Source organism: Cyanistes caeruleus, chromosome 6 (genome assembly GCF_971803275.1).
Source record: "Cyanistes caeruleus chromosome 6, bCyaCae1.hap1.1, whole genome shotgun sequence".
In the NCBI taxonomy this organism is placed as follows: domain Eukaryota; kingdom Metazoa; phylum Chordata; class Aves; order Passeriformes; family Paridae; genus Cyanistes; species Cyanistes caeruleus.
Window position 1 is genome coordinate 30,778,306 of NC_141706.1, and position 25,328 is coordinate 30,803,633.

The following is a 25,328-nucleotide window of genomic DNA, read 5'->3' on the forward strand; positions in this document are numbered from 1 at the left end:
AAAAGTACAAAGATATGTGTAAGTCCAGTATGGCTTTTGATACTGGCTTGGGGTCTCCATCAGTAGGTGGTTTTCCCCTTCACCTCAAGGGAGGTGGGAATGGGGCTGGGAGGGGCTGAGCAAAGCTGGCGGGGGGAGAACTGCACTGAGTAGTCCCATTTATGTTATTTTCTGTGCTAGGAGTAAGGCAGACCCCAGGAGCTTATCAGGTCTGACCTTTTCCTGGGAGGTTTCTCAGGAGCAGGATGGGAGGCTAGGGAGATGACCAGCCCAGGCTGTTGTGGATCGCAATGTGCCAAGCAGATGTGCTGAGTCAAGGCAGGATCCTGAGCCGAGCTAGCCCAGCCGCTCTCATGGTCAGTCCCAAGATGCTGGCTGTGCTTCTGGGGTGTGTGTTTTCAAACAAACATCAGACAGCAAGAATCATGAAAAGCACAGAAAACTCTGCTTCAGTATGGGAGATAAGTTTAGTCCATTTAACTTCTCAGAGAGAAGGTTAAGAGGTGCCTTGATCATGATCTATTAATACCTACACAGGAGAAACAGTTCAGATAGTAGATAGCTCTTTAATCTAATAGGCAAAGGCATAATGTGATCCAGTGGCTGGAAGCCAAAACTCAACGTCTCCAAGCTAGAAATAAGGGGAATGTTTAACCATCAGGCACATCAAGCTCTGGAACAACTCACCCACAGCAGCAAAGGCGTCTCTCTTGAGACAAAAGTGTGCCCATGCTGACAGCTCTGGCACGGGAATTACTGGGTACAAGACTGTAGCCTGTCATCCACAGGGGCAAGGCTGAGCAGCCACAATGACTATTTGGCACTGAAAATCTGGGATTTTATGAATCGGTGATGGATTGAGTTTATTTTTGTATAGAGGAGTGGGAGAATTTCTCCCACTGCTCCTGCCCAGCAATTTAAACCTGATCTGCAGCCACGATTCTGTGAGTATGTCAAAGTGACTGCATTGCACTGAGGCAGTTACTTTTGTCCTCATCCATTTCCTTTCCCTTATGTGTTATATTGACTTCTCGTGGCTCTTGGGAGGGCAAACCGAAGAAGAAGGGGGAGTGAAAGGCAGGGGTAAATAAACACATCCTCGGGACATTACCACTTCTGCACACACAGAATTTATAAGCTACTCAAGAGAAGGGATTATAGCATGAGCTGTTTATCTCCCCTTCTGAACTACAGAAGCATGATAAGACTCAAGTATTTTGTTAAAGCCTCTACATGAAGGCCAGTGAGAAAGAAAATTTTCAGAAAGTCACGTGTGCCCACAATATTCCAGTCTTTGTCCCTTAAGATCAAGGTATCAAAAAAATCACCCTGTGAGAAACCCCGGCGGGCGCTCCTGCAGGGCTTAGGAAGGATTTCAGTAACCCCATGGGGCTCTGGCAGACTTTCGAAACTCCTCGAGGGGAGGTTTGGACCCCGCAGGCCTTGGGAGGGAGCCCCGGGGCGGGGAAGGGGCGCGGCGGCCCCGCTCCTCGGCAGCGCTCCCGCAGCTCCCGGGCTGCTGCAGTGCCCCGGCCGCCGGCAGCAGCTCTTCCTCTGCCACACACCGTCCTCCGGGGATGGCAGCCAAGTTTGTCCCTTCCCGGCCCGGGGAGGCGCTTCCTTGCAGCATGGAAAGCCTGGGCCGGGCGGGGGATGCTGCGCTGCAGCCCGGGGGGAGCCTCCCCTCTCCGGCACAGAAAACACAGCACGCAGGTGGCCTTACACTTGCCAAATGCCGTGCTTAAGCGCACAAATAATTCTTTCTGTTGGTTTGCCTTTAAATTTACGTGCCTTAATGCATCGCTCTTTATGTTACCGGCGTTTGGCAGGATACCCGAGGTGTGTAACGTGGCCAGGTTACTGACGGAATCATAACTTTGCTCCCGACTGCGTTTGGAGTGATTAGAGCAGTAACCTTCATATCACCTTAACAGCCACGTTGATATTTTATTACATATATTCCCAAACATGTTGTTAAAGTAGGTTTTTTTGAACCTTAAGAGAAGAAAATACAAACCCTTTGCAGAAGTCTGTTGCAGAAGAGCATGAAAATTGGATATTTTCAAACTGCATTTTGGCTCAGATGAAAATTTACAAGGTGAGTTTCCTTGACTCACCAACTCACCAGCAGTCTCTCTGCTGTCCTGCCTGGAGCCACACGGGGGAAAAAATTATGCCTTTTAAACAGAACCAAATTTTCTTGATGAGGGTGAGGTGCAGCCACAGCAGTCCTTCCCTCTGAAAACAAACTGACCACAAACACACACCACAGAGCCTAATTAATATTTTAATAGTCAACAGTCAGAGATAGAGAGCTGTAATATGTACTAACAAACAGCATCTCTCTAGATTAACACTTAAAATACCGGGACAGCATCAGAAAACATGATCATGCCCAGCTGAAATCAACAGAAGCATCTGTTTCTCTTTCAGCCCTGCTTTTAGTCCTCATTTTTTCGCACCATTCTCTCAAATTGCTTTCTTTTGTGTGAGACAGCCTCTACAGCACCTGTGGGTATGAGTCCAAGGATCTCTGGGACTGTTCCAAGTTGCGGGATGCCCTGGATTTTTGCAGATGTACTTCAGAGCAGTCTCAGTGGTGTGTAAGAGAGGAGCAGAGCCTGACTACTCGGAAAGACTGGGAAGCACGCAGGTGCCTGCCTGGTTTCGTATTCTTACTGCGAGCCCCTTGATTTCTTCCTGGCAGTGGTCCCTGGATGGGTTTATGCCCCCTTTGGCCAAACCCCTTGAAGTCCTGCCATTCCTGCACTTCCAGTGCCTTTGCCCCCAGTGGCAGTGGAGCACAGCCATGGCTGTGGGCCAGCTGGGTGCCTGCTCGCAGCTGCTCCCCACCACTCGCTGGAGGTGCCAGGGAAGTGGGAGCACAGGTCAGGCGCGTGCCTTGGGCACCCGGAGCTGCCACAGGCTCACACGGGGGTGGCACTCAGGGCCATTGCACAGGTACTGTGGGCTCACAGGGACCAGGTGGGCTACACCAAGGCAAATGAAGCAGCGGGAAGGGGATGGCCTGAGCCAGCACATCACCTGAGAAGCACCAGCAACAGAAACCCCAGGGCCACCGGCTTGTTTCCAGCAGCAGCTGGTGGCATGGCTCTTTCCCAGCTCCAGGAAGAGTCAGACAGGCAGGAGCCTCAGTCCTTGTCCTTTGCAAGGCGTAGGAAAACAAGCAAGAGAGCGAGTGGCTTCAGGGCTTTCTCATTCAAAACAGGGATACACCAATGCAATGGCACTGTATAATGAACGCTACAATGGGGAGCTGTTGCTATGGTGAGGGAAATAATATTTAAGCACCAAGTGTTTATAAATATAAAATCCCTACAAAGTTTTCTAAAATTAGATTAAGGGGGCTAGGGCTGTCAGGATATTGTAAAAAACTTGTGAAATACCAGTATTTTTGGACACACAAGATCTGGGTACTCCTAAAACAGCAAATGTGAGTCCAAAATGCTAAACAACGAACGTGACAATCTGCCGTTGTGCTTCTCGAGTTTTAAAGGCAGTCTCATAGCTCTGAACTCTCTGTCGCAGCCTGGCAGGCCTCTGAGAGTGGAAGGCAAGACCGGTGTTCCCAGGGATTTGTTCTTCTTTTGGCACAAGTGCAGCGCAGAGACCTGGGCCCCACTGCTGCTCGTAGCCTGCTCTCTGCCAAGAGTGGTTCTGAGCTGCTGCCGAACATGCCGGCACTGTGATCCCACAGTTACATGTAGCTAATCCTGGAGTCAGAGGTAAAGATTTGGAAATCCCTGAGCTGGGGAGGCAGCTCCTCGCAGAGCTCAGGGTTTTTCAGGAGATACATGTTGTTCACATGGATGTAAGAAGAAACCTGCTGTGCCCAGTGCCCAGGCAGCTCCAAACATGCCCCAAATAAAACAGGGATATAAAAAATGAATATCCATCGTAGCATCTCCAGAATCACAAGCCATCTTTTGCTGGTAGCTGCCATTTCAGCAGAGCTGCAGTTAAACTGCTAAAAATGCAGTTTAGTTGGCAAGCGCTGGACAAAAGGGAAACATTCAAAGTTGCCAAAAGTGAATGTCTGACCTGTTTCTAGGGGTCGAACAGCAGCAGAAGGAGCAATGTGACTGTCAGAGCACAGTCACTTCAGCTGCTCTGACACACTCCCGTGCTTCTTTTCCTCTGTTCTATCCCACCTTCCACGGCGGGATGGATGGTGGGAAGGTGCCATCACCTGTCAGTATTTTGGCACTGGCACCACTGAGGATGGTTTTGGACCCTGCCCGTGGCAGTGAGCCCTGTTTTAGGCAGCACAGGGAGGATTCCTGGCGCTGGAGAACTAGTCCCCATGACAATATTGTTTTTGATGAGCAAAGGCCACCGGAAAATGAGGGAATGAATATGCACCATCATCGCTACCAAGTCAGGCGTGGCCGGAGGGGCGAGGAGGGTGTGAGGTACCCGCTGCCCCGCGTCCGGCCGCTCCGCAGGGATCCATCCCTATCAGAAGCCAGCCTGGGGGACACATTTCACCGGGCCCCCCTCCCGCCCCCGCCACGGGAGGGAGGGAGGGGCTCTGGCCGCCCCGGCCGGGCGCCTCGGGGAGCCAAAGAAGGAAACGGGGAGTTTCCTGCTGGGCAAAGCCGGGGGCCCGGCGGCCGGGCTGGGGTGCGCGGGCGGCGCGGAGCGGAGGCTGTGCCGGAGCGGTGCCGGTGCCTGGCGCTGCGCTGCGGGCGCCCGTGCGCGCTGCCGGGCGGAGGGAGGGAGGGAAGGAGGGAGGGAAGGGGGGAGGGAAGGAGGGAGGGGAGCGGCGCAGCCCCCTCTCCGCCCGCCCGCCCCTCGCCCGGCGCGGCGCGGAGGGCGTGGAGAGGCGGCCCCGCTCGGCGGGTGCCCGGGCGGGCAGGGCAGGGCAGGGCAGGGCTCGGCGGGCAGGGATGAGCACCCGCAGCGCCGCCCGCTGAGCTCCGCCGGCTGCCGCCCCCGGGCCGGGCCGGGCTGGGCCGGGCTCGGCGTCCCCCGCCCCAGGAGCCGCGGCCGGGGATGCGGGGGGCTGCCCGCCGGGGCGTTCCGCCAGGTAAGGGGCGCAGAGCGGCGGGGGTGCCCGGGGGCGGCGGGCTGGGGCTCTCTCGTAACCCTTTCCGTGCCACCAACTTTCCAAGGCAGCGAGACGCCGCCCGCAGCGGCGGGAAGGACTTTTCCCTCCGGTGCCCAGCCCGGCTGCGGTGGGACCCCGGGCCGAGCTGCGAGCGCCCGGGGGAGCCGCCTCCCGGGGCTGCCTTAGCGGCGAGGGCACGGCAGTCCTGGCCCCAGACCTCCGGGGGAACGAGCTGCCGCCAAACTTGGGCTGCTGTTGGGCGAGGAGCTGCCGCCCGGAGCGGGTGAGTGAGTCCCCGCTGGCACGGCGAGGCCGGATGCCCTGCCCGGCCGTGTAGCCGCGGAACGAATGCCCCGGTGCTCGCTGTCAGACCTCCGGGCGGTCTGACAAACCCGCCGTGAGGGCGCAGGCTGACGAGGAGACCTCGTAGAGTGGGGTGCAAGCACGCCATAGCATGGAGCAATCCTTCGGGAAAGCTGTGCGGTTCGAGATTAGGGCTCTTGACGCGGCCGTAGGCTGGGGACGTTGCAAAAAGAGTGTTTTGAGGTGATGAATGAGCGCGTTCATCCCAAAAGAGCCTTCCCAGCTCCTGCCAGGGAGTGCTCTGGGAGTGAGCGGGCACCAGCAGGCTGGTGGATGGCTCAGGGGAAGGTGGAGAGCACAAAACCTCTGTATTTGGTTTATCGAGGCGTTCGTATCCTCGGGAAGAGGCAGATGCAGTTCAGCAGATGAGGGATAAACAGACGCAGGTGGATGTTGCAGTAAGAAAACTCTGGGACCGGCTGGGGTTGGCATTACTTGAAAGTGATTGATTAATTAACTGAAAATGTGTATGCTGTGTGCCAGTAGGAAAGAGACAGATTCCCTGCTGAAAGTCCTGCGATTCTTTAAGTGCTGGTCCAAGTGGGCAGCAGTCTTCTGGTGTTAAAGGATCTGTTGGTCTCTCTGAAATGCAGAGGGAATGAACAGAGATAGGGGAACAGGGCACACGCCAGGGTGCCTTTGAGCACAGGAGTCCTGTGCCTTATTGTAAGAAAAGTGCTCGAGGAGGTGATGGATACAAGAGCAGAATGAGTCTGGGGGCACGAAGCACCTCTGCTAGGCACACGGTGAGGCACCTGAGGAAGGTGGCGGGCACGAGTCCCCCGGCTGGCATTTGAAGCTGTGACTGTAGGGAAGCTCTAGTCCTGAACGGCTGAAGAGGAGGAGGCAAGGCTGAAAATTCATTCCCACCACGTCAGGATCTCACACTGGTGGGGCTTGACGAGAGGGAGGCTTGGGGACAGAGACCAGTCCTGCTCACATGTCTGTGGTGGTGCCCAAAGTCGAGTAGTGCCCGTGGTGAGGGGACGGGGGACAGCTCGGCGCTGCTTTTTCTCCGTGGTCTCTCCTTCCCCTGGGGAGTGGTGGGGTCCAGCCCACCAGGCTTGGTGGCCCACGGGCGTGTTTGGTGTCTGCCAGCCTTTGCAGAGCCGGCAGCATGACTAAGCCACTGCGACCAAGAGGGATGCTTGCAGCCCACCAGAAGCCTGCCTTCCCTGCCTCAGTGGCCACAATGTTGTTTTACGGGATAAACTCTTCGCTCCGTGGAGAACGCTGGGATGTGTCGGCCTCTGCCAGTGGGGTCACTGGCTGAGAGCTGTTTTACAAACCTGCAACTTAACTTTTGTGTCTGGGTGGCGAGGTGGGGAGGAATGGGGCTGCAGGAGGGAGCTGCTGGCTGGGCAGCACACGGGGTGCTGGCTGCCACCAGTCCCCTCCAGCAGCCCTCAACAAGCCGTACGGCTCTGGGCAAGGCATGCAGGGGTGTTCCATGCTGGGCAGGGGACAGAGGCTCAGGTGCAGGGCTGAGCAGGTGCTGAAGTCGGTGCTATGAATTCTCTGGGTGACTACGCATGCATGAGTCTCTGGGTGGGGGAAGAGGGGTTGTCTGCCATGAATCAGACTCACATTTTGGGATGTGTCCCCTGGTGAGCCTGCTGCAGTCTCACTTGTGTCAGGAGAGGGGTTTTGCCTCACAACTCTTGGCCTTGTGCAGGGTGTGCCGTGTGCTGCTGTGTGGGCAGGTGGGCAGCCCTGCCCAGGCCCGCAGTCATCCACCGCTCTCCCTGGCACTGAGACCCCGGCGCTTCTCAGCTCACTCAGATCACTGCTCACAGTTGTGTTTTCCAGCTGGTCCCAAAGTCCTGAGTCACTCTGTGGTTTCCATGGAAACAGCCTTGCTGGCGGGAATCAGTTTTGGGGGTAGAGGGTGCCGGTAGCTGGACTGGCACCAGGCAGGCTTGTGGGAAGGACTGGCAAGGCACAGGCACTCCTCCAGTGCATCATCTTTGTGCCAGGGCTTTTACAAAGGCTGCTGGAGCAGGCACCTCTGTTGCACAGACCCTCGCACCTTTTTCCACTCCCTTTTCCCTTCCTCCCTCCATGGGGGAGCAGAGAGGTTTCCCTGGCAGTGGTGAGGGAGCTAAGGACGAGCCCAGCCGGGTGGAGGGTACAACTTCTGGGGAGCTGTTGAGAGAGGGGGACAGCCTGGATGGCAACCAAAAAGAGCAGAGTTTTTTTTGACTGCCTGTGAGAGAGCCTTGGGAACAGCAATAGCAGTGTCAGGAAGTGCAAGGGCTTCTGCCATCACTCCTGAGTCGCCTGAACACAGCCACCTCCGGGGAGCAAGGGAACCTGCAGGGAAGGCTTGGGGCAGGAGTCAAGGCAGCTGCCCATGTGGAGATGCTGTGGGAGCCCCCTGCGAGGATGAGTGTGCCACGGTGCCCTGCGTGACACCTAGCTGCTTTTGGGGCGCGGGAGACCTGTGAGTTGTACTGACCCCTGCAACTTCCCCGCAGACTCCAGCCTGCCTGGCAGCGCCTGAACTCGGCTGCCACTGCAGCCTTCAGTGCCACGGCCTGGCTGCATGGCTCCAAAAGCAGGTAATTCCCATCAAACCTAGGAAGACCGTGGCCAAAAGAGGAGCCCCCGGTCCCTGCTGCACGATGGCTGGCCGGCCGCATTCACTGCTCCCTGCACCGGTGACTCACAGATGCCATTCAGCTTAATTCATCACCTCCGATCTCCCCGGCGCTCCTGGGCTGTCTTCCTGGCTTCTCGCCTGCTCATCTCCCTCCGAGCAGTGCTGGGAGTCAGTGGAGGAGGAGGAGGAGGAGGAGGAAGAGGAAGGCAGGTGATTACGCATCTGCCGCTGTTGGCAGGTGCACAGGGTGGGGGAGGTTGCGCTGCTTGCGCCCATCCTCTCCCTTCCTCCAGGCTCAAGGCTGCGGGAAGTGGGGCAGGGGAGAGGAAAGGCTCAGCACCTTCCTCTTCCCACAGACAATGCTCCTGTCCCTGTGCCAGGCACTGGCTGGCCTCCTGCTGCACTTAGAGCCGGCTGCCGGATGCCGTGCATCCCTTGTGGACAGCCCGGTCCCAATGCGACTGCAGGCAGCTGCACAGGAATGCAGGCACGGCAGCAGAGTGCAGTCTGGCATGCTGTGACCGCAAGGGGGTTGGGGCTGGGAAAGGGGCAGTGGTGGCCCCAGCACGGTGCCAAAAGCCCCCACGTGCCTTCTGGCAGGCCCCTTGCAGTACCAGCAGTGCCAGGGGCTGGAAGGTGTGAGAGATGTACCCTCACCCCACGCTCCATCTCACAGTCCCAGCTGCCTGCAGGGACACACTGAACTCGGCTCCCACCCTTGGGCTGCGTTTGCTCATCATCTTTGGTGGAGCCGAGCTGGAGACAGAGCAGAGGGTGATTTTGACTGGGAACATTTCTAGCACGGAAACATCTATGAGGCCAGCATTCCAGATGACTCCCATGGTCTGGGGCTGAGGAGCCAAAACGATCCATGCCTCACACAGCGCCTTGTGGGCACGGCCCTCTCTCCAGCTGCTCTCTGAACTGCTGGCCCTGGTATCAGTGCCTGAAGAGGAACAGGCCAGTTGAAGAACAAGGTTCCTTGGGGCAGGAATGGGAGTGTGAGTGGCTGTCCTGCTGTGCCTGTGTGCAGGACACATCCTCCTGGGGCCTGTTGGCCGCAGCCACTGCTCAGCCTGCCCTCTCCAAGCCGTGTGGAGCCCTGCACGGCTCCTCCTTGGCAGGTGTTCACACCAGCCTGCCTCTGTCTGACAGATGAACAAGGGGTGGTGGCAGTAAAAGTGATCCTCAGTTGTCCTGGCAGCTCCCAGGTGCCATGTGCTTCTGCTGCCCCAGGAGCTCCTCCAGAGCACTCAGCTGCCGGTCGCCACTGCCTCTGGAGCCCAGGGCCGGACTGAGCAGGAACTGCAGACCCTCTGCAGGGGCAGGCAGTGATGGGAGGAGGCAGGGGAGCCAGTTGGGAGGTGAGAGGAGGCTCTGGCTGGCTTTAAAGGCCACAGATGAGACATCAGGGAGGGAAGTCTTCTCCCAAAACCTTCCCCTCCCTGGTTGCAGCTCAGCAGATGGGCAGGGCGCACGCCAAGGGTGTCAGGGGCAGCAAAGGCTGAAGCTGCGCTGTGGTTTAGCACTTGCTCAGTCAAGGAGAAGGAGGTGAATCAATGCTCCATTTCCTCCCCTCTGCCACCTGGGATTTTGCAAAGGGGAATGGGTCAGTGTGGGTGGAGAACCTGAAATGCTCACAGCCAGTGAGTGATTTGGTGGGAATTGGGACCAAGAAGGCATCTAGTCTCTGGTTTGCCTTTTTTGGGGAGCTGAAAGCAGTTTTCTGCTGTAACCAGGACAATCTGAGTCTCATCTGCTCCAGCATCCATCAGCAATGAAGCAAAGAGTAGGAGCTGAGGTTGTGTGTGAGGGATGCAGTGTGGTTGGCCATCACTAGAGAGCAGGAAAGCATTCCCACTGCAGCTTCCACCTAGGCAGCATGCAGAAGACACTTGGGTTCTTGTTCTGCCTTAGGAGACTTGGAGAAACACTTTATCCAAGGGATGGAATATATCATGTGGACACTGGGGCCAAGTTTCCCCTTTGCAGGGTGGGTAACCCCAATCCAGCAGCAGCAATAGCCAAGCATCTCTGACTTTGGTCCTTCAGGCATGTGCCACAATCCTTGGCAGGCAGCAGTCCAGGTGAAAGCAACCTGTACTCAAAGCATCATTTTGGGTATAAAGCACAGCTCTTGGTGCACAGGCACAGGGAGCACTGGTGGGGGGCCTGCATGCAACAGCTGTGCCAGACCCCCTGTCCTGGGGTCCTGCTCTGCTCCCAGTGAGAGATACTCTGGAGCTGATAGTTCCTGAAGCTTCCTGCCTCCACAAATCAGCTGGGGCAATCAGTAAACAATAAAAATATTAATTTAAAAAAAAACAAGGCTTTTTTACTCACCTGCAGGTCTGAGCTGCCCTCCTGGTGTCACTTGCTGGGTGACAGGGTTTCTCCAGGGACTAGAACACATTGAGGATATGAGAACAACAGACCGTGGCAGCTGCTACGGGCTCTGCAGGCACCACATGTTAGTGAACAGCAGGAATACTGAAGCACCACTGCAGTTACATCCCCTCCCAGCAATGTAGCAGCTCCCCAGGCATGACAGCTACTACCCCCCTGATGGTCCCTGAGCATCCCATCCAAGGGTCCTGCTCAGTTTCCCCTGCCCTTGCCCATGTGTGGGCAGCAGCAAGGCAGAGCTAACACCACTGAAGTTGTTCTTTGCCCCACTCTTCCCTGCATCCATACCTGGTGCCAAGGGCTACTGCCCTGGTTGGCAATGGAATATAGAAGACATGCAGCTTTGCATGCTTCCTCCTTTGCAGTATTGTTTTTCCCCTCGGGTGCTCAGAATAGGAGAGCCCTGTATCCCAGAGTGGAGCAGGATCTTACCAGCCCCATGAGCTCATTGCCGAGGGCACAGCTCTGGCTGTGCTTGTCCCCAGAGGCTGACAGACTGAGCTGGCTGTTGGACCTCTGTGCAAAGAGGCTTGCAGCTCCAGGAGAGACATTGCCACTCTCCCAAGCATGAGGTGGCTGGCCTGGATGGGTCACGCCTTATCCTGACAGCTGGACACAAAAGATGGAGACAAGATAGCACCATCCTCTGACCTTTCCCTGCCATGGCTCCTGCACTGGGGGTGAAAGACACTGGTGGGGTGACAGGTGACTCACAGGACAGCTGGGGAAGAGAGTTTGCAGCAGCTGGATGGAGACAGTGTCACCGCCAGGTTCTAACATCCCCCTGCCTGAGTTGCTGGGCATGGGGTGAGCTATGGGCCACAAGATTTATGTGCACCCACAGCCTGGAAGGAACTGGGCTGAAGTCCTAGCTGTACGTGTTTCTCCAGGCTTGACAGCCTCTGCCTGTTGTTTTTCTTGTCTGAAATGGGGCTCTGCAGTGTGTGACTGGGATTCACGTGGTTATGACTGATGGACATACATTAGGAGGTCATTTGTTGATACCTGCATCAGTTGGATACTTGGCAGTCCATGCTCAACCTGTGAACTTTCTGTTGGGTTGCAGACACCAAGACGACCTGTGAAGAAGCTCCATGAAGGTGACCAGCCATGCAATGTTCCTGGAAGGCTGTACTCCTCCTAGCCTTGGCATCCATTGCAATCCAGTACACAGCAATCCGGACCTTCACTGCCAAGTCCTTCCACAGCTGCCCCATCCCTAATCCTGTGAACTGCAGCCTGAGCCAGGACACCGATGTGGCTGACAGGCTGTGCGATGAGAATCCCACTTTCCCGTATAACCTCTCCAGGAAGACTCATGTTCTCATCCTTGCCACCACCCGCAGCGGCTCCTCATTTGTCGGGCAGCTGTTCAATCAGCACTTCGATGTCTTCTATTTATTTGAGCCCCTCTACCACGTCCAGTACACCCTGATCCCAAAGCTGACCCAGAGCAAGAGTACGACGGACAGGCGGGTCATGCTGGGGGCCAGCCGAGACCTGCTGAGGAGCCTGTATGACTGCGACCTCTACTTCCTGGAGAACTACATCAAGCCCCAGCCGGTCAACCACACCACCGACCGCCTCTTCCGCAGGGGAGCCAGCAAGGCCCTGTGCTCACCACCTGTATGTGAGTCCCTGGGAGCTGTGGATCTCCACTTGGAGGAAGGAGACTGCGTAAAGAAGTGTGGGACCTTGAACCTGACGCTGGCCACTGAGTCCTGCAGAGAGCACGGCCACGTGGCCATCAAAACCGTACGGGTGCCCGAGGTCAATGACCTCCGGGCCCTGGTGGAGGACCCGCGGCTGAACTTGAAGGTCATCCAGCTGGTGAGGGACCCCCGGGGGATCCTGGCATCCCGGAGCGAGACCTTCCGAGACACCTACAGGCTCTGGAGGATCTGGGATGGCACCGGCAGGAAGCCATACAACCTGGACGTGACCCAGCTCACCACAGTGTGCGAGGACTTCTGGAACTCTGTGTCCACCGGCCTCAATCGGCCACCATGGCTCAAAGGCAAGTACATGCTGGTGCGGTACGAAGACCTGGCCAGGAACCCCATGAAAAAGACTGAGGAGATCTACGATTTCCTGGGCATCCCCATGGACAGCAACGTGGAGCGCTGGATACAGAACAACACCCGAGGAGACAGGTCCTCCTCCAAACACAAGTACGGGACGGTGCGCAACTCGGCGGCAACGGCGGAGAAGTGGCGCTTCCGTCTGTCCTACGAGATCGTGGCGTTCACCCAGCACGCCTGCCAGCAGGTGCTGGCGCAGCTCGGCTACAAAACTGCTGGCTCCGAGGAGGAGCTGAAGAACCTCTCCATCAGCCTGGTGGAGGAGAGAGACTTCCTGCCCTTCTCCTAAGGCAGCTCCAACGGGCCTGGTTTTGATGCGTACTGTTTCTAACTGATGCCTTATTTTATTTTCTTTCCTTTTTTCCCCCCCTTTCTCTCTCTTGTCTTTTCCTCTCCAAAATTTGCACTAAACCTTGAGCGGGAATCTCAACGACCGAGTCCAGGGGAAGTGACTGCTGCCCCTCAATACATTTTGGATGCCAGGAGGAGTTGGGTCTCTCCAAGCAAGAGCTAGAACTCTGGATGGGTAACAATGTTTACAAAACACACAAAATGTATAAAGCAACCTTCAAGCTTTCCAAACCGAAGGGTATCTGGGGTACTGTACTTTTGCACTGTTTACTTTTACAATGTAAGAGGTAAATATAAATATAATTTATGAATGGTATCATCCCCTCCAGAATTAAGTCCCCCTGCCCCCAATGAGCAGGTTAGACTGGAAGCTGAAAGTGGAACAACCTCCTCATTTTTTGATCTCAGTGCGACATGTCTGTCTGTTGAAGTCCTGTTATTGGGCTGGGCAGCTGGTCAAGCTGCTCCTACATGGTTGTTTGGTAACACCTGTGATATTTCTTTGTGCCAAAAACCCACAAAAGAAAAAAAAAAAAAAAGGGAAAAAAAGCGATTGGGTCATTTGGTAAAAACCCAACACATTTAATGCTTTATTTCTGTGTTTTCTGTAAATAAAAGTGCAATAAAACTGACCTAGGGGTGAACTTCGACTGAAAGACCTCAGCGAGTATACTGAGGTGGATGCACCACCAGGCAAACAGCAGTGTCTCCTGCTTCTCTTGACTCCTTTGAGGCTGGGAGCAGGAAGGGCAAGGCTGGGGGAGGAGACACTACAGACCCCAGGGCAGCAGGGAGCTGCAGCCACCTCCTCGGGGTGTGTGCATGTTTGCATCTGAAGTGTGTCAAAATTGCAAGCAGTTAAGTCAAAAGCAAAAAGCCGTAGTTATTTGCTGACCTGAAAGCTTGTTGGTTTGCACGGGGGCATGGGACTTGCTGAAGTGCCTGACTCCAGAGTCCTAATGGCACCAGCACAGTGAACCCATTCCCATCAGGCTGCCCCCCCACCATGTCTGACCGTGCTGATGCTGGTGTTGGCATGGCCTGCCCTGGCAGACAGGGAAGTGCTCTGGTGCAGGTCATGAAACTGCCAGAATGAAAACGAATGAACAAGATGATCCTGGCAATACACAAGTATTCTTTCATGAGCTGCCTGCTGCCTGCAAGACACCTGGGCCTGTGGGCTGGGCAGGTCAGAAAGCTGCTGATGGGGGAGCCAGGCATGCAGGGCAGGAACGTTGAAAGCCTTACAGAAGACATTGCTGGTCTGCTTGATCCCTGTCTGATAAAAAACTGGCCAGCTCCTCCAACCCAGCTGTCGGAGTCCCAACAGTCGAGCCCTTGAGACATGTCCTGCAGACCACAAGCAGCTGCAGGTGGGAAGCCACTGGGGCCAGTCCCCAGGGTAAGAGTACAAGAGTCCCCCCGCATTTTCCCAGTTGCTCCTGGAGCCAGGCAGGACAGTGGCCCACAGAGAGATGAAACCACAACTTCTGACATCGACTGACAGTTGCACACTCCCAGCTTCGGGCCCTCTCCTGGCCCAGAGGTGTCTGAGCCACCCGCAGCCCACCTACCTGGGCAGGTCTTCTCTTCAAAGGTTTCTTCTGAGCTCTGCTGCCCACCAGCTTTTGCCCCTCTCTGACCTGGGAGAAGAGTGGGTGCTGCAATTGCACACAGGGGGATGGGACACACTGCCTGAGTGAGACAGGGCAAAGCTGTAACTGGAGGTGATTTTGCACCATCCTTTCACCCCTTAAAAGACCTCTGGAGGAGCAGCTTGTTAGTGTTGTTTTGCAACTTGGCTTAATGTGGCAAACCAGCTGGGCTGCAGGAGAGGTGAGAAGCTGTTATGTACCTGAGAACTTCTCAGGGTTCACAGCTCCAGCACCTGTACTTCATCTGTGCTGTCTGCACGGCTACATGGATGGTTCCAGCTCTGTGAGGAGGAATGGGGGGATAGCGTGCACTTTATGGGGGATGGGCACTTCCCTCGTCTCCCTCCCCACAGTGGGCATAGGGGCAGCTTCTGGAAGAGACCTCCCTGTCACTGCCAAACCTGCTCCTGCCGCCAGCTTGGTGCCTCCCAAGCCACACTGCCAGGCTGAGTCTGCGAGGATGGAGGAAAGGGGCAGGTGGAAGAGGTGGCTGCAAACAGCCTTATTGCTGCGCTGTGTGCTGCTCTTCCCAAGCAGCTGGCAGCAAAATGCCAACCAAATAAATGGCTTGATTGCCCTGTTATTAGTTACTAAATTAATCCTTTTGTCAGCACTTAACAAATGCTGAGCTGTTTGCTCCTGGCCTCGACCCAGTAAAAGGGACACCCTGTGTGGCTCATTCAGCACTGCCTGGCCACTGGGCTGCAATCCACCCTGAGGGCTGAGCATTGCCGGGAGCACTGCGTAGCTCTGCCCTGGGTTAAGTGCCCATGGTAGAGCAGATGAGGTGGCTGGAGTTGCTGGCTGTGCTCCCCAGCACCAACACTGCCAACCAGCCAGCAGAGGGTCAGGCTGGCCCATGGGGGCTCGCTGCAGCTCTGGGGAGGGATGTCAAACTGCCATCTCCTGCAGAAAGAGCAAGCTGCTGTGAGGAGAATTTGCTTCCTCAGCTGGGAAAAGTGGCTATGCAAACCTGCCTGAAGGAACAGCGGCTGTAGAGGCAAAATTTCCCATCTTCAGCTGCCGAGATCCCACTTTCAGGGCTAGGCCAGCTGTCCCCAGACTGAAAGCCCTCTTATGCACTGGTCTTTAAACCAACACAAAAAATTGAGTTTAGAAGTCTTATCCAAACTGTTCTTACCATTCCAATCAGGAAAGGCGCCTGCAGCAAAATGGCTTTTGAACTGCGGTTGAAAGCTATGTCCTAGTTTAAGCAGCGATGGAGATTCATCCTTGCTTGGTGCCTCATCTAGAGCCCTTAGGGGAGAGATTTAATTTCCCAAGGAATCTCTAACATCTTCCTTCAACTGTGCTTCCTCTCCTCATTTCCCCCCACTAGGAACAAGAGCCAGCATAATCACGGTTTTTATCCTCAAATTTTACTGTAATTAAAATACAGAGATGCAGAATATTCCCAGAAACACACTGCAAAACAAACCAAGCAAACAAATTCAGTAGGAAAACAATTACAGACAATGAAATGATAAAGAACAAAAGTGTTCTCTGGAGCCCAGCACTGTGCATGGGACCGCGTCACTGCATTTTTGGGTTGCCAAAGGCCTCCTCAGCTCCTACAGAAGCAGAGTTAGGCCCTGGCTCTGCAGCTCTCTCTAACCATCTCCATATTCCCACTCATGCTGTTGTTTTTACAAGGATGACTTTGCAATGGAGACACAGAAATGACCCACCCACAGGGATAAGAGCCAACAAGAGAACCCAGAGAAAAAGAAGTGGGTTAAGATTTTCCACACACGAAACACAAGGGGACAGAGAGGGGTGGAAGACATGCACTCCTCTCCCAGCCAGGGGAGCTGTGGGGGCAATCACCCTCTTCCCCCCTAGACACTGCGAGTGTGGATGTTTAATGAAGGTCTCAGCAAAAGCTTTGGGGAGCTCTATCCACGGGCAAGACCAAAAGCTAAGGAAGGAATAAAAAAGTAAAGGATAATGAGACTAAAGTCAGGAAAAAGGAAGGAGAGGATGCACCTGTGGGTCTCCTTTCAGCCAGGACATGTTCGTTGAGCACAGGGACCAGCCAGGCAAGGTGGGACACAGGGCTGTGAACAGGGCCACATCCCACCTCTACCATAGTGGAGACCCAGCCCCATCATGGGGAAATCATGACAAAAGTCTGGGGGAGACTGGGGAAGGGTGGGTGATAAGAAGGGAGCTGACCTGATGCTTCAACCATCCATTGATCTGTCTAAATGGAAATCACCAGCAATCATCATTACTATGGAAGCAGGGCACAAGCCAGGCATGTACCACCACCACACACTAAAACCCACACTGACCCACTCCCCTTTCTGTGCTCCTCCCTAGGACAAACTCCATTGCATTCATCTTCTGATTCAAAGCTTGTCCTAAGAAACAAATTCCTTCCATAGTGCCTTATTTTCTTGTTCCTTCACTCCTCAACTCCTCCTGTCACACCACTCTCTCCTCATCTTCTCCCAACTCCCTTTAATCCTTCCCTCTACCCCAATGCTACCCGCTCCTATTTTGTACCAAGCGACCCCATCTGGTAGCCATGGGATTTATGCACAACACAGTTTTTGCCTTTTGTACCATGAATGGGCAGTGAGAGAAAGGCTGCACCGGTGGCCCAGGTGGCTGGAATCTCTGTAGTGGGAGAAGAGTAAAGACAGGGCATCTGACAAGAGCCAGCAGCTTCCCCATCCAATCCATACCCCACTGTCCTGCAACCAAAGCTGTCAGAAGGCATCTTTACTTTTAGATTGGGAGGACTGACCCTGTTTTCCCTCTGCTCTGGCACTGTAAATGCCCAGAAGAGCAGGTTGGGACTGGGTCACCATAGTGAACTGAGCAGGCCTAGAACAGACTTTCTTAAAGCCTTTGAGTCCTGGAGAGTTACTTATTCCTGAATGCCTGTTTAGCAGTGTGAGGCCTTGTTTTTGGAGTAGATTTAATCTTCTACCCCTGCCTGCTAATGTGATCTCTTGCTACTCATGGTCCCTGAGCTCTCCTTTAGCTGGGCTGTAAGAACAGTGATTTAGGCTGTGAGTTCTCCTCTCCAGCTCATCTCTTCTTCTCCAGGCCTTCCTGCAAGGAAATGGCAGTTCCAGACAAATGGTAGGCTTTATTTCCTGCAAGGATGCACAGAAGAGAAGAAATAAAAAGATGAGAAACCCTCAGGGCCCTGTGGCCTTCCTTACATCACCTTTATCCCACTTGCCACGCCTGCTCTGCACACACAGTACCTGCAGACAACAGCTTGGGCAGGAGGTACTGCCTCCCCCAGCAAAAGCCTGTGTGAGACACTATTTAGCCAAAAGCATGATCAGCCTCTCACCACCCACCCAGGGCTGGCTGCTGAAGGTTCTTAGATTTTATCTTCTCCTGTCCAAGACCTGGGAGAGGCATTAAGGAAGAAGACTCTTCTCTCCCAAATGGCCAGAAGCTATCTTTCTCAGAGAGCTGGTGACAACATAGCTAGTTACACACAAGCAGCTTCCAGCTTTAGGGCTAGAGCTCGCTTCAGGGACAGTCTGTGATCTGGAATAAGAGATGAGATGTGCTCAGGGAGAGCAGTGAGCAGAGATCCATGCAGTGCGAACTGTCCTCCAGCTTTGCAGGGCGTTTGAGACAAAGGGAGAACAGACAAGACTTCTTCTGGCCTTGACAACTGCCACGGGCATCCCAGCAAAGTACAGGCACACATCAAGGCCTGATCTTTTCTGTGAAGCTGCTGCCTTCAGAGACAAAACCGACATGTCTGGGTCAACTTGGCCTTCACCAGAACAAAGGACACAAAGTGAGGAAATGCACACACCTACCAAATGCTGCTTCCTCTTCAGAAACAAAAATGTAAGTCAAACCTCTCTCTTGCTATCAAGTGTAGCAAACTGTGGAGATCAGCAGCTTCTTACCATTGCAAACAGCAGGGACTACCTAGCAAAGGGTATGGAGAGTGACTAACACCAGCATGATTATCGGGGGACACAGCAACATACATCCCAAAATGTGGATTTAATAAAGGTCAGAATGAAAACTGCATCACAAGCCCAAGAACATTCAGCAAAAATGGTGTCAGGGGTGTGTGTGTGTGTGTGTGTGTGTTGTACTTAAATATTCCCTGATGTCTAAGTTCTAAGCACAAGAGAGCAGTCAGGAAGTGCAACAACCTCCAAGGGGAAATAAAGATCAAGAAAGTTGGCTTCAACGTCCAAAAGATAGGGCTGAGAGAAAACAAACAGCACAGACAGGAGAAAGGGGATTTTTCACATTCCTTTGGTTTCGATAAACTATGCTCTTGGGCAAAAGAGGGCAAAACATCCTCTAAAACATGATTTTTCTTTTGACCAGGACCCTATATAAAAACTATATGCTGAAAGTGCCAAAGATGACTATGTAAACTCCTCTGTGGCAGTGGCACAGGTTTGTTTCCCTGGCTGAAGACATGCCTGTGGACTTACATGTACACACGCACGCTAACACAGATGCATATTTATAAAATACAGCACAAGCACTGCTTCACTTGCCTATGCATCTAACACCTACTTACCTATGCATCCAACACCTGGCCAAAAACAGGAGCAGCAGAGTTAATGTGGGGCCTGTGGTTTTCCTCATCCCAAGAATTACAGGGGACCTTGGAGTGAATGAATGAGTGAGTGCACGTTTGTGTTTGTATGTGAGTGTACAATGCCACATGGCCCCTTGAGCATCATGGGCCAGGCTGAGGATGGCTGTGACTCCCAGATGGATGCAGGTGTCTGGGTTTCTGCGGCACTATGACTATGGGTGGGCTATTTAGTGCAACGTGGTCATTTAGAGGAGCTGGGCTGGGGCCCCAGGAGCAGCAGAAGAGGAGTTGCTGGTGCCCTGTGCAAGCTAACTGCTGTTGGAGCATGCTCAGCCCCTTGGGAAGTGTTCTCCAACATGGTGCAGCACACTCAAACCCAAGCCACCACTCCCAGGGCGCTGAATCGTGCGGAGAGCAACACTCTCAGCTTCCCCTCCACCCCTGCAGCAGAATTTGGGTGCATTTGGGAACACACTTGCTCCTGGTTACTACTGACATCTGTGGAGTGTGAGTGTGGCCAAGAGACAATATGCCCTTGTTACAGACAGGGATACTGGAAGGACTTCAAGGGTCAAACAAAAGGCCTGGTCTCTCTATGGAACACCACTGCCTGTACTGCAATATCACAGAGGCCTGGCAAGTGCCACTGTCAGCTCCTTCCCCAAATGGGAACATACAGCAGCTTTCATATTTCTCCCCCTCACCAAGAAAATCTGTGCAGAAGTTGATGGTCCGGGATGTATCTTATTCTGGTGTGGCATCACCCCAGAGCTGCTCTGCTGAAGGTTCCCTCTCTGAAAGGTTCAATTCAGCTGGGGAGTAAGTGACTGGAAGCAGCTTGTGGGGATGGGCCCTGCAAAGAAAAGTTAAGAGGTGCAGGGCAGGAGGGAGGCTTCCCCCTCTTCACAGTATCTCTCCTTTGTGTCAGTGGGACTTCTGCAGTTCTCTGCTAGGCACACCTCCCAAACACACCTCCCAGAGGGAAGGGGTGTTTCAGAGGCTGTCTTCCCAGCTGAAGTTGAATTTGACTACACAACCCACACTTCAAGCCAGGCATAGTTCGCCCCCACCCCCTGTTACTCCCCTCACCTCCAGGCAGATGGAGCCTAATGCCTTCTCCCATCCCTCCATGCTTACAAGGGCAAGAAGGGAGGAAGGAAACTACAAGACAGAGATAACTGCGCCTTTAAAGTCCTCAGAGTAAAGATGGTTCCCAGTAGGTGATGGGAGTGAAAGGCATTGACAGTGGCTCTGTGAGCTCTGAGCCAGGCAGGCGGTGCTGAGCAGGCTGCAGCCGGAGTCTGCTCGGGTGCTCGACCCTCCCTGAAGCGGCTGGTTCCAACTCAAAGAGGTGCTGGGTAGGGGGAGAGTATGGGCAGGTTGATCTTTTGGAAGGGAGCTGTGACAGGGATTAGTCAGCCTTGTCCTTCTTCTTTGCAGTGAAAGGGACTTTGCTGGCGACCGCACTGCCCACAGCTCCGACGCCGCCGGTCACTGCTGAGACGCTGCCCTTCACCAGTCCAACGCCGGCAGCGGGGACACTGGTCACAGCTGTTTTGGTGAGCTCCAGACTCTTGCTGCCCACCCAGGCAACTCCTCCCAGTGTGGCCCCCACAGCTCCCCGGGTGATGCTGAACAGGCCGCCTGTCACTCTCCAGATGACTCCTGCCTGCTGCTGTGGGTGGTCCTTGCTGGCATCTGTGGGGAGAGAGAGAAAGGGAATGTCAGAAGTGGTCATGCTGGAGACCTCCCTGGGCACCTCTTCTAGCACAGGATGGTTGTCAACCATGGCACATGCTCTCATATGCATAATGCCTCGCCTTGCAGCCCTAGACCTCTTGGTCCCTGAAGGAGTAATCAAGGTGATCCCAGGCCTCCAGCATTGCAGGAAAGGACTTTGAGAGGGTAGGAATGGGAACAGAATTGCCTGTGTGACAGAGAAGGGAAGAAGGCGGGTCAGTTACAGCCCCAAACCTGAAACCTTCATGCTGCAGTGCAACGCAAATCCGACTTTACAAGAGATGTAACTCCCCTCCCGTGCGTGTTGGCTAATGCCAGTAAATCGCAAAGACTAATGCCAGCACAGGAGGCATGAACTACAGACAGCAACAGCTGACGTTTATGTGGCCTGCAGGTCCTCAGAGGCATCTGTTTGGAAGCAGGTCTGGGCTCATGTCAGATGTGGAACTGAGGCACAGCACAGGCTTATCTGTGAGAGCAGTAATTGAGCGAGCAGAGATAGCAAACTGCAGTAAAGATACAGTGACAGAAACGTCACCTCGGGTTGTACAAGCCCTCCAGAGATCTCAGCTATGTATTTAATAGTGTTAAGACAGTGCTTAAGTTACTATAGTGTGTCACTGCTGGTTTACCTGTGCCAGCTGGATCAAGGCCAGCATGATATACCCACCCAAGCTGCCATCACACCTGCCCACAATGCTGCAGACATAGCTTTCACAGCTCACCACTTCTTGGGGAAGGGTTGACTCTAAACTGCTTCTCATGGGATTCAAACCTGACAACGCTCCTGCTGGCCCACACACAACCCTCTCCCTTTGCATCAGCTAACAAAGTAGTGTGCAGGCAGCAATGCACTCTTCATGGGGCAAGATATTTTGGGTACTCAGCCTTCTGATTCACTGCCAGTTCTGTCCATGAGATGAGTTACTCATAATTGAAAAAACACAATAAAGTAATCCTGGCAGGAAAAAAAGGAGTGTGTTCACCCTGAATTCCATGGGGAGCTGGTGGGGAAGGTTTGCAGGTCTAACTATAGGAATTAATTTCCTGCTTCTATTATGCCACTGTAGCTTGTGCTGTGTTCAAACACAAGTGACAACACCCACAAAAGTAGAGGTGGTGGGCAGGTGATGTCAAATCCATTGAAGTTTCCATTCTGGGAGGGTGATTTAGTTGAGAAAGTGGCCAGTCCATCCTACCTGTTAATGTTTCTAATTCTCCAGCATGAAATAATGCCCCTGACCTCACAGTGTAAGAAAATAGCTTCAGCTGGGGTAATGAATATTGTATTTCTGGCTCTGTTACAAAGACAGAAAAGTGGTGAATGTTTGTGCTTCTGCAACTGCAGATGGTGCTAAGTGGGAATAATTTTTAGATGGACAAGTTGTGTCAGAGGAGAGGAAAACCTAAATGTTTATAGGCTGTACTTTTTTTTTTTCTCTCCAATGACTCACAAAGTGAGCATCAGTAAAAAAATGCAGACAAAAGAGGTAAAAGGAGGTAAAAAAAAAAAAGGCAGAACATGAGTTAGGTCTGTAAAAAGCTAAATAGCAGTTACTTGAGAATGATGCTGGCACATGTTTGGCTATCCTACAGCTTTGTTAGATCTTTTCCTGAAAAGATTATTAATTGGAGAATCTTTTTAGGTGGAGAGGACTACAGACTATTGCTGGCTGTTCAATCACTGCAGTTTTGTTGTATTTGCAGAAAGCAAAGCTATATCAGACTCCAATTTTTTGTGAAAGCATCCTGATCCTGCTTATCACAGCCCAGCAGAAGGTGCTGAAATATTCCCCATTAGCCTAAGAAGATCCCTAATACAACATCATGGGTTTCCATATCAGAAAAATGTGGGAGCAGCAATGTTGGGGCCCTGTTGGGGTTGCCTTGGGATGTCTTTTCCAGCCCCAGTGTTCCTGGAGCTGTAGGCTCTTTGACTCTCTTAACGCTAACCATAAACCAGAATCAGGTTGTGTGATGATCTTTCCCTAGGTATTTTTGTACTGGATTCATCTAAAATTCTTGCGAGTTCGGAGTTTTCTTGGATTCATACATTTTCCCCTAAGCTTCTCCCAGTCTGAACAGAGATCTCCCTTGGGCAGGGAGTCTGATGTTCACTAGCTTTGATGACTTGAAATAAGCCTTAACTTGCACATCTATCTGATAACATGGACTGCAATATGGAGTTGGAGAAGGGTCAGTACAGTTTCCAGTGTACAGTTCTACCCAGTATACAACCTATTCCTTACCTATTCCTCAACAGCTTCTCAAGAGGTTTTCTTTTTCTCTTCTCCCTAAGTGTTTCTGAGACCCATCGACACCATGCCCAGTTTAGCTGCTAGTCCTCAACTGCTCCACAGGGTTTATCCAGTACAGCCATTTCTGTGTTCTGTCTGCAGTCCGAGGGCAGGAAGAGCTGAGGGGTCCAGAAATCCATGCAACTGTAAAGCAGGACTAGGTAAAAGCCAGAATAGTCCCGCAAACAAACACCGTTTCAATGATGACAGCTCTTGTGCTCCTGCTCCCCTGTGTGAGGAAGCAGACCCTTCGTGTCCCAGAGGACTGCAATGCAGAAGCTTTGGGCATTAAACACCTACTGGCATGCTCAGCTGCAGAACCAAGACCTATATCAAAGTAGCAATAATCTTTCTGGCTCTCCCCCAGTAAAACTGCATCTTAGGCTACCTGGAACCTGTCTATAGGAAGATTTATGCCTCTGGAGCTGCCCAGCTATCTGAACTACACTAGTGTGAGAATCTCTCACATGGTACGTGAATGCCTGCAGGTGGACAGCCTATGGACCAGAGAGAAGGTGGCAGCTGCAGAGGAGATTGAGGGAGGATGTTGCTCTGCCAGCAGAGAGCTAGAACATATTGGACAAAGTATCCAGAAATACTAATGCAGACAAGACAAAGGCTCTTTCTGATTAAGCTAGGTAGAGACAACAAAGTTGCAGTGTACTGGAGCACCAGTGCCTGCACACTGCCTGCACCTGGTCTGCAGCCACTTTCACAGTCCTTAAAACTCCTCAGGGAGAAGGGATGGAAGAACTGTCCCTGGGAGGGTGGGATGCTGTTACGGAAGCACTCTAACAGCTCCAACACAAAACAGAAGATGTACCACACCAAAAAAACCCCAAACAGATCAACAAAATGTACAAAAAAAACCCAAAGCAAAACCCAAACACGCTCAGGTTTGAATAGATTTGAACAGAAGAAGATAAATCCCTGGTGACCCCAAGCACAAGGGGCCACATCCTAACCTGGTGGCAAGCTGAAATGGGTCATATTTGTTCTATATTCCAAATGATGCGTTGAAAGCTTTCAAGCCATCCCTGGTTAGTTTGTCTCCAGGATTGCAATAAACCCCACAGTAAGCTGTCATGTAAGATAAGCATCAGATTTACAGTGCAAATTAGTCTCTCAGACAATGGAGCGAGCTAAGCATTTTGTTGGCGCAGAGGAGCCCAGATTAAGAGCAAGACAGACAGCAGAGATGAAATACACAAAATAATCAGAGAGACAGACACACCGCCTAAGCAGGGGAACACTTCTGTTCCTTGGAGCTGGCTGCAGCCCATGCTGCTCATGAAAGCTCTTCACAATCTATGGAGCCCTTTTTCCTCTCCATCAATGACCTGGCCTTTTCAAGGGTCCCTTCAGCTTCACTTCACCCCATGTCATCTTAGAACAGAAGAATAAGTAGGAGAAAAGAGTTGAATAAAAGGCTCTCCTGTATGAATGCCTGCATTCTGGGCTGGGGCCAGCACCCCACACAACAGAGGTGTCTCCCTACACCCTCCTCCTTGGCCATTGCCACCTGCACTCCCCAGTGGCTTCTCTTCCAGAGCAGGGGTCATGCTCACTGGGGCAGTTCTTCTCACCTGATCCTAACATCATCTATGACTTGGGCAGAAGTGAGATTGTTAATACCAGATACAACTTTCTGTGTTGCCGTGACACTCCTCAGGGCTTTGCACTGCATTCATTTGGAGAGACAAAATGCGATTCCGTGCTGGTGCCCAGTACATATGGCACAGGCACTACTCTTGCCCTCAGCCCCTGCCAGCAGGTGATATGACAGGCAGGGTGAATTATTTACTTTCAGAAGGACTTGTGCAAGTTGTTCTTTTCTACTAACTTATAAAAACAGCCCCAAGCCAGGAAAGCAGTGTCAGGGAGCAGCACTGGTTTTGCATCTTTCCATTCCTGCTGGGACCCAGGAAAAGCAGCCAGGCTGCTCAGAGACCTGATGTAAACAGTCAGTGTCATCAGTCTATCTCTCAGCAGATGTGAGAGGAAAGGGTGAGGTCACCAGTTCAAACCTGAATTACTCCTCTGACAGCTATTAAGTAGCCACTGGTTGATTTAGGCAGGTTCCCTCAACTAGAAAAATGTTTGGTCTGGAGGAATAAGGAGGGGATGGAGGGTCAGCTACTCACACAGTTTAGTCCCAGCTTTTCCCAGCTCATTTTTAAGCAACACTGAGCAAGTCATTCTGACCTTTACTGCCT

General features: G+C 52.9%; 2 protein-coding genes across 7 annotated transcripts in view; one reads left to right on the forward strand and one right to left on the reverse strand.

The window, feature by feature from the left end:
* The first annotated feature begins 4,959 nt into the window (after positions 1-4,959).
* CHST1 (carbohydrate sulfotransferase 1) lies at positions 4,960-13,506 on the forward strand. Of its 2 annotated transcripts, none has more exons than XM_086892809.1 (2): positions 4,960-5,050; positions 11,509-13,506. In XM_086892809.1, exon 2 carries the CDS (start codon positions 11,553-11,555, stop codon positions 12,810-12,812), a length of 1,260 nt encoding a protein of 419 aa, XP_086748935.1. In that variant the 5' UTR covers positions 4,960-5,050; positions 11,509-11,552; the 3' UTR covers positions 12,813-13,506. The 2 variants fall into 2 exon arrangements, with proteins under 2 accessions (XP_086748935.1, XP_023783911.1); XM_023928143.2 differs by lacking the exon at positions 4,960-5,050 and adding an exon at positions 5,196-5,354.
* Positions 13,507-15,892: 2,386 nt separating this feature from the next.
* Positions 15,893-25,328, reverse strand: part of LOC111930195 (transmembrane protein 263-like) — a 202,623-nt gene continuing 193,187 nt past the window's right edge. For 4 of the 5 annotated variants that reach the window (XM_023928144.2, XM_086892813.1, XM_086892812.1 and 1 more), the window contains one exon: positions 15,893-20,773. In XM_023928144.2, the coding sequence (XP_023783912.2) occupies positions 20,487-20,773 (287 nt within the window). In that variant the 3' untranslated portion in view covers positions 15,893-20,486. The remainder of the gene's footprint in view (positions 20,774-25,328) is intronic. The other variant, XM_086892810.1, reaches the window with a different exon arrangement.